Genomic DNA, 7582 nt, shown 5'->3' with positions numbered 1-7582 from the left:
CAATTTTGAGTTAAGGGATGAGAAGGATTTAGAGCAAAGCTAGCTTTCAAGGCAAGAAGAACTGATTGATTTGTGCTTATGTTTGTTGCCATGCATGCCACTAAGAAGTAGAGTTCCAAGACTACCAAAAGAGTAGGATTTCTTCATGAATACAACTAATTTGTAGTGTTATTAGAACTACAGCTATAAGTAGGGATAAGAAGCTGCTAATGAAATGTGGGAGGCAGGTGGGGAAAAGCAGTGCGAGGATAAAACATAAGCTTGACTTCACTAAGTCTAATTTACACGAATTAAAACAAAAATGAATCCATCATGAGTTGTTTTAAAAACAAACAGAGCTATCAAACCACAGAGACAATCTCTCCCAATAATCCAAAAATCAATTTCTCCAAATATCCTATTTGACCAAACGTCTGTTAGCTTGGGGCGTTTAGCCATGAAGGTATAGCGCATGGAAGACATACCAAGTTTAGTTCTTCCTTTTTCTTTTCCACGTTATTTGGTTCTTCTCATTGCCTTTTACATTACTTTGATTCCAGACTCCACGTTAGTCGTTAGTGAGCATTGGTGTTACGCGGAATTCTACTTTTCTACTTTGTATTTGTCTGTAGTAGAATTATGTGCGGGAACTCTTGATACAAGTATTACAAATTACAGTCACCCTTGAACAACCGTACAGGTATGGCAAAGCGCAATTGAGCCTAATTATTCATTACCAGACTATCTAAAATTTCCAAAGTAAAGAAAAGAAAACTAATACTCCAATCAGAGAGTGGCGAACTGCAGATCATCCAGATGCGTAGAGCCTGTTGATGGTTGGAACAAGCTTTAAAGCCACTCTTTTCCTAGTAGCCAGTCCAAAAATCTCTGACAAATCAACATCTTGAGCTGCTATTCCAGGAGGCAATTTCCAATCAAAGTGATACAACAAGCGAGCCAATGAGAGCTCTATAGTTGCTAGTCCAAGGGCGTAACCTGGACAACCTCTTCTACCTCCGCCAAATGGTAGAAACCTGAAATCTTGTCCCCTGAAATCGATATCCTTGTCCATAAACCGTTCAGGATTGTACTCAAGAGGATTCGTCCACGACTCTGGATCCCTTCCAATGGCATAGGTGTTGATTAAGATCCTAGTTTTTGCAGGTATTTCGTAGTCATCGAGAGTGCATTTCTCCATTGATTCTCGAGGTACTAGAAGAGGGACCGGTGGATGCAGTCGCATAGTCTCCTTTATTACTGCTTTCATGTAATATAGGTGTTGAAGATCAGACTCCTCCACCTTTCCCCTATTGTCTGCAATTTTCCTAACTTCATCTTGTGCCCTTTCCAAAACACTTGGATGCCTAGCCAACTCTGTCATTGTCCATTCCAGTGTTGCTGATGTTGTATCTGTTCCAGCAACGAACATATCCTATAAAGTCAATAATAACTGTGTTAGTAGCTGAAGAGTCTTGCGCTCCAATATGCTATTTGATGTATAACTTGTCTTTGTATATTGAGAGCACCAATTATTGACTAAAGCAAGTAGGTAGAGCACCAATTATTAACCAATATTCAAAGTTTTATTCACTATTTTGATGTGAGGCTAATTGCATATTATACTATTTTATGTGAAGTTTCCCAAATATCAAGTTTTAATTGAAAGACGGAATTACTTTAGTTCGATTTATTTTCTAAATTTTAATAAAATTGATCTTCTATACACATATGAGTTTATTTTAAATACACTAATAATGTAAAAACTTTTATATTATTAGTATATTTTAATCGATAATCGTAGAATATTTATTGTATATTGCTTGTTACAAAATCAGGATTATTATAGACAGTCTATTGCATCAAATTTTAACCTAAACTTTGAGTGTAAAAGTTAAACTCAAAAAAAAAAAAAAAAAAAAAAAAAAAAAAAAGTACTTCCATCCCAGTTTATGTGATGCAAAGATTTCCAGAGTTAAACTTTTTAGTCCCGTTTGTCCATTAAAAAATTTCTTTTTCATAAAAATAATTTAAAATTGTGTTTGCCCATAAAATTTTGCAAGTTTTTAAAAAAATTTCGAATACGAGCTTTCAAAAACCAAAAAGTGACGAAACTATAATAGTTTTCGACAACTTTTTCAAAAAAATTTACTGACAAAACTATAATATTTTTTCAAGTGAAATGTATGTCCAAACATAATTTCAAATATATTCCAAATACCATTTCTCAACTTAACGCTTTTTTTCAAAAATTACAATTTTTATGTTCAAACGCCTACTTAATTTTAATCGCGAGTTCAGACATAAAATCTTAAGTTTTTTCAAATAAAATTAGAATATTTATAAACTACGTAAAAAGTAATACTCCTATAAGTCATTCTAATAATTAAAATTTTGTTATGAAATAATAAAAGTAGAAGAACAATATTGCAGAGAAAGAGAGAGAGAAAGGATTCTTATTGATTTGGGGTGAATTACAATGGAATAGAACCATCTATTTATAGGGAGATAGTGACTTAGTCACCAAGCAATGAACCCTAGAATATCTCTAAATATAGACATTCACCATAAATAAAATTCTATTTATAACACTCCCCCTTGAATGTCTATTCAACAGATAATGTGCCTCGTTAAAACCTTAACTAAAATAAAACCGGGTGGGAAAAAAGTTCTAGAGAAGGAAAAAGAGTACACATATCTAATAATACGCCTTTCGGTTGCCTCGTTAAAAACCTTGCAAGGAAAATCCAGTGGGACAAAACCTTGTAAGGGAAAAAGAGTACAACGCGTATTAACTCCCCCTGATGAGAGCATCAATTCACATTCTTAAGCATTTGCATTCCAATCTTGTGCACCATCTTCAAAAGATAGTTGGTAGATATTTGATAAACAGATCAGCCATATTAACTTGAATGAATTTGTTTCACCTTGAAATCATCATCCCTAACAGATGTATTGTCTTCATATGATCTTGTTGGAATCGTCAGTTCAATATCTTCACATAGAGGTGAAAACTCTTGCTATCATATTGTCATGCATATAGTTATAGCAAGATACATTTGTGCACAAATTGCACTGAGAAAGTGGTACTTCAAGATCAAGAATTTTGTATATGCTTCAAGCAACTTAAATCCTCTATGGATTGTCATATAAGTTAAGTCATATAAGCCATATAATAGACTTTAGATGCATATCAAGTTTTCATGTCATGCTAGACATATAAGTTACCGAAAACTGATTGCACATATCATTGACTTTATACTTTCAAGTGTTTGAACTGCAGTTCCAAAACTACATGTCTTTCATATGAAACCAATTTTACTTGAATTGTTTCTCTAGACTTAAGATGCTCATATATATTTAGCGTTATCATAGATGTTGTCGACAAACATTTTATATCAGTTTCAATATATTTTCATAAAGACATAACATAGAGATCTCTTCATTCATATTTTCAGGTACCCGAATCTCTCATGAGATTTTATGAAGTGTTATGTCTTGTGATTTTCTAGATCACTTGCCTCCTTTATTATGATCATTTTGATCATTTGCTCATCTTCTTTATCAAGAAGTTTATTTGAAACCGATTTGTCTATATGCTTTAAGCGTACTATAGACTTTGTCCTTCTAGGACTTATTCTAATAGGAGCATTTGCAATGAGAATATAGTTACTTTCTTTGGGTCAGCAAATGCGTCTGGCATGCTTTGCAATAAATTGCACATGAATTATCCTTTTATGAACTTCAAGTTCATATTATTTTATTCGAGGATCTAGATGTATAAATGATAATTCATTCCATGTAACTTTTTCTCAACTGTTGTATCTTGTCTCCCCCTCATGTTAGAAAAACTAACTTGTTTCCTCAACTTTGAGAACCCATCTTTGTGCGTTATGGTGTTAATCAAAATACACACTGCACATCAATAATAATAATAAGATAAAATTATTTGGTTCCTGACCTTGAACCACTTGTGAGGGGAGAATGTAATATACTTTCGTATATAACATATACCAATCTGATATAGATAACTTTGTTCTCATCAGCAACAATTTAGCTATTAAGTGGAGGCACTTAGTAAATCATTTTGCTAAACCAAGTACTGTGATGTAAACCAACTTATCAAGATGAACTTCTTGAATAGAAAATCTGGAAATTATGCTCTGAATCAAATTATTGAGCAAGTTACCTCGCAAACACCATGTTGCGGGTTAATAATAATCGCACATGTAACCATCTCATAGATGCATCTTATGTGGTATACATGGCAGGTGAATGGGCACATGTTCACCTTTGATATTTCCAGCATTCATGGGATTCAAACCCAATTTTAGTTGGTATATAAATTAATGAGAACAAGTAACATAAGAAAATTTGTAAAGAACTTTCAAGTTCTTTAATATTTACCCATGTGAATTCTCTTTTATTTTTGCACATCATACTTGAATTAACATAGCTAAACCAATTATGCCAACTGGATAAATTATCAATATTGATAAACTTCAGGTTTACACCATGACGTGTGCAATTATCAATAAACTCCAAGTTTATTATGATATGGATTTTTATATCAATAAACATCCACTTTATTGTGGTATTCTTTTGTTTATGTAGTACAAATTGGAGAATAAAGCGGGTAGCTTTTCACATGCATATTACCCCGCTACAAGTTGTAGTAATAAAAGATATTAAATCTTTTCTTTATTTATAGTCTCAATACAATCAACCGCTTTCGTGTATACTTTAGAAACTGAATAAGTTTCTTTGAGACTTACTACAACACAATACCTTATTGGTAATTAATTGTGTTTCTCCAAAATAGTATAATTGGCTCTTGCAGAGTTCTCAATTAATTTTGTAGTACCACATATTCATCAACACCCATATGGTGAATATATCTTTTAAAGAGAAAGTTATATCATTATGGTTATGGTCAAAATTATATGCAAGATATGTTTCTTGGATTACCATTGTCTTTTAATAATCACAATGCCAAAATATTTTGGCGTACAATAAGTACGTGACCAATGTCCATTTATGCCATAATAATGACATTATTTTCTTATTTCCTCTCAAACCTCCTTCTAGAGGTGAGCGTGGTATATTCACTACCACTAGCACGTTCATATTCCTCCAAGAATGATATGTATTCATAAATCAGATGTTGTCACATTCACATCATGAATGGACCATAATCATCTATATGTGCTTTATAAAATCTCATGTCAAATCGATGACAAATATTACTTTCAGAGAGTGAAGGATTATTTTGAGAATCCTTATTATTCTCATTATCACAATGATGACGATTATAATTTCGTCTATTACCACGTCCACATCCATTGATACCTTCATGGTAATAATTTTGTCTTCTTTCAGACTTATCACATATTGCTATCACATTCTTTTAAGGGAATGAGAATGGAGCAAATTCAATGAGACGGGTTTTCAATTCTTTGCCCACAATCATGGCAAGGGATAACTATTTTACCACTTCAGGTGGTTATAATTTTTTACAAACTCCATTAGAGTTATAATCAAACTTTGTTGTCTTTGCTTGTATTTAAAATCAAAGTATAGAATAAAAGAGAAAAATACGGTAAAATACTTACCTTAAATCCAGAATTTAATCGTGAAGGAAGTTCATGGAATAATTAACAATCATTATGCTCAATCCCAAAGCTTCTACTCAATTGGTTAGAGTCTCGTGCTGATAACGTGTTATGAAATAATAAAAGTAGAAGAACAATATTGCAGAGAAAGAGAGAGAGAGAAATTATTCTTATTGATTTGGGGTGAATTACAATGGAATAGAACCCTCTATTTATAGGGAGATAGTGACTTAGCCACCAAGCAATGAACCCTAAAATATCTCTAAATATAGACATTCATCATAAATAAAATTCTATTTATAACAAATTTAAAATATTTAAAAGATATGTTAAAAAGTCGTGATAAAAATAAATTGGAAAAAAGAGAGTAATGAATAGTACCAGAACAAGAGCTTTAAGGTTGTCGTCAGTGATGGGGACTTCAAGATCATCTCTTTTCTGAACCCTCAGCAATACATCAACAAAATCTTCCTTCCCCAAATCACCACAACATTCATTTCTCCTTTTCGCATGCTCTTCTATAATCTCCTCACAAACCCTTCTTAAATCCTTCAAATTTCTCATCAATCTCCTCTTCATCCCACTCACCGAGTTAATCCATTCCCAATTTGGGAAAAAATCCCCAACACAAAACCCAGCTAACAGTGCCTGTGTCTCCGTCAACACACTCACCAAATCCTTCTCCTTCTCTTTCAATCCGTCCATAAATCTCTTCCCGAATGCTACCCTGCACAAAATATCATTCGCAACAGTAAAGAAAATCGAACTCATGTCGAGTTCACAGTCAGAGTGAGTCGAGATAACTCGTAACATGCGGTTTATTTCTTCATCTCTTATGTAGTGAAACGAGTTAACTCGTTTTGAACTGAGGAGTTCGGTGACGCAGATTTTTCTAGCTTGACGCCAATACGGGCCGTAACGGGAAAAGGTGACGTCAGAGCAACCGAAGGAGAGGTATTGAGCAGCGATGAGCTGTGGGCGGCTGGCGAAGATATGGTCGTGGGTTTTGAGGATGAGTTCGGCGAGTTGAGGAGAGGAGATGATTACAGTGGGGACTTGACCGAGTTGAAGGTAGATGATCGGGCCGAGTTTTTGAGAGAGTCGGGTAAAGGTGAGGTGGGGCATGTCGGTGAGGAGATGGAGGTGACCGATTAACGGGAGCGCCGGTGGAGATGGTGGTGTACTTGTTGGTCGACGACGACGGAGGATGTTGTAAAAGAGAAAGGTGGCAAGGGCAATAGAAGAAAGTGTGATGATAAGAACTTGCAGTAGTGTTGAATCTTCCATTTTTGTTCTTCTTCCTATTTGGGTTGTTTAGTGATGGTGTTGATTCATAAAAATAGCTTAGTTGAAAGTGGAGTTTTCTGAAACGAGGAAGACTTTGGTGAGATGTATACTAAAGATTAACGTGGAGAGTGATGTGAGACTTTTGGGATTTTGTACATAATAAATATATTGGGGTTGTTGGGCAGTAAAGCCGAGCTTATAACTTGGACTTTTGTCTTGTCCTAACTCCACATCCAGGCAGCAGCTGCGTAAATCAAGATGAGATACGAGAGTGATAACATTACCTCCACATGGATTCTTCTCCATTGGTGCTGTAAGTGGATCCTTTTTTGATCGCCCTCAACTTTAGTCCTAAAAAGAGTCCTAAAAAGAATAAGTGGTTCCTGTAAATATAATCCGATCTAAAAGTTCGGTATCGATCTCACGGAGAACTAAGGTTAGGACCGAAAAAGTCAGGTGTGATACGGAAGTTAGCAAAGCAAACCTTGAGCGACGATAAATCAAACAACAAAAGAGAAATATACCAAAAGAGACAAACATATAACGTGGTTCGGTCAACTGACCTACATCCACGACGGAGATGAGCAATCCACTATATAAAAAGAGAGTACAAAAATCGAGAGAACAACCTCACGAAGAGGCAAACACAAGTGATACACTAACACTTAACCCGTAAAGTTCTCCCCCTAAACACGACTCTCAAATCC

The 7582-nt window shown here is 34.7% G+C and overlaps 1 protein-coding gene across 1 annotated transcript; it reads right to left on the bottom strand.

Annotated features, from left to right (window-relative positions):
- LOC109229895 (cytochrome P450 71A1-like) lies at window positions 609-7039 on the bottom strand. Its single transcript, XM_019395444.1, has 2 exons — window positions 5970-7039; window positions 609-1411 (listed from the first exon to the last, which is right to left on the bottom strand). The coding sequence occupies exons 1-2, from the start codon at window positions 6873-6875 to the stop codon at window positions 788-790; spliced, it is 1530 nt and encodes a 509-aa protein (XP_019250989.1). The 5' UTR covers window positions 6876-7039; the 3' UTR covers window positions 609-787.

Source organism: Nicotiana attenuata, chromosome 1 (assembly GCF_001879085.1).
Source record: "Nicotiana attenuata strain UT chromosome 1, NIATTr2, whole genome shotgun sequence".
Lineage (NCBI taxonomy): Eukaryota > Viridiplantae > Streptophyta > Magnoliopsida > Solanales > Solanaceae > Nicotiana > Nicotiana attenuata.
The sequence above is the reverse complement of the archived record's forward strand: the minus strand, read 5'-3'. Positions and strand labels throughout refer to the sequence as shown.

Excerpts from the sequence above, each read along its gene's own strand:
- LOC109229895 (XM_019395444.1), bottom strand. The coding sequence starts at position 6,875 with ATGGAAGATTCAACACTACTGCAAGTTCTTATCATCACACTTTCTTCT. Across the intron at positions 1,412-5,969 it reads ACCTTAAAGCTCTTGTTCTG|GATATGTTCGTTGCTGGAAC; the intron begins GTACTATTCATT and ends TTGACTTTATAG.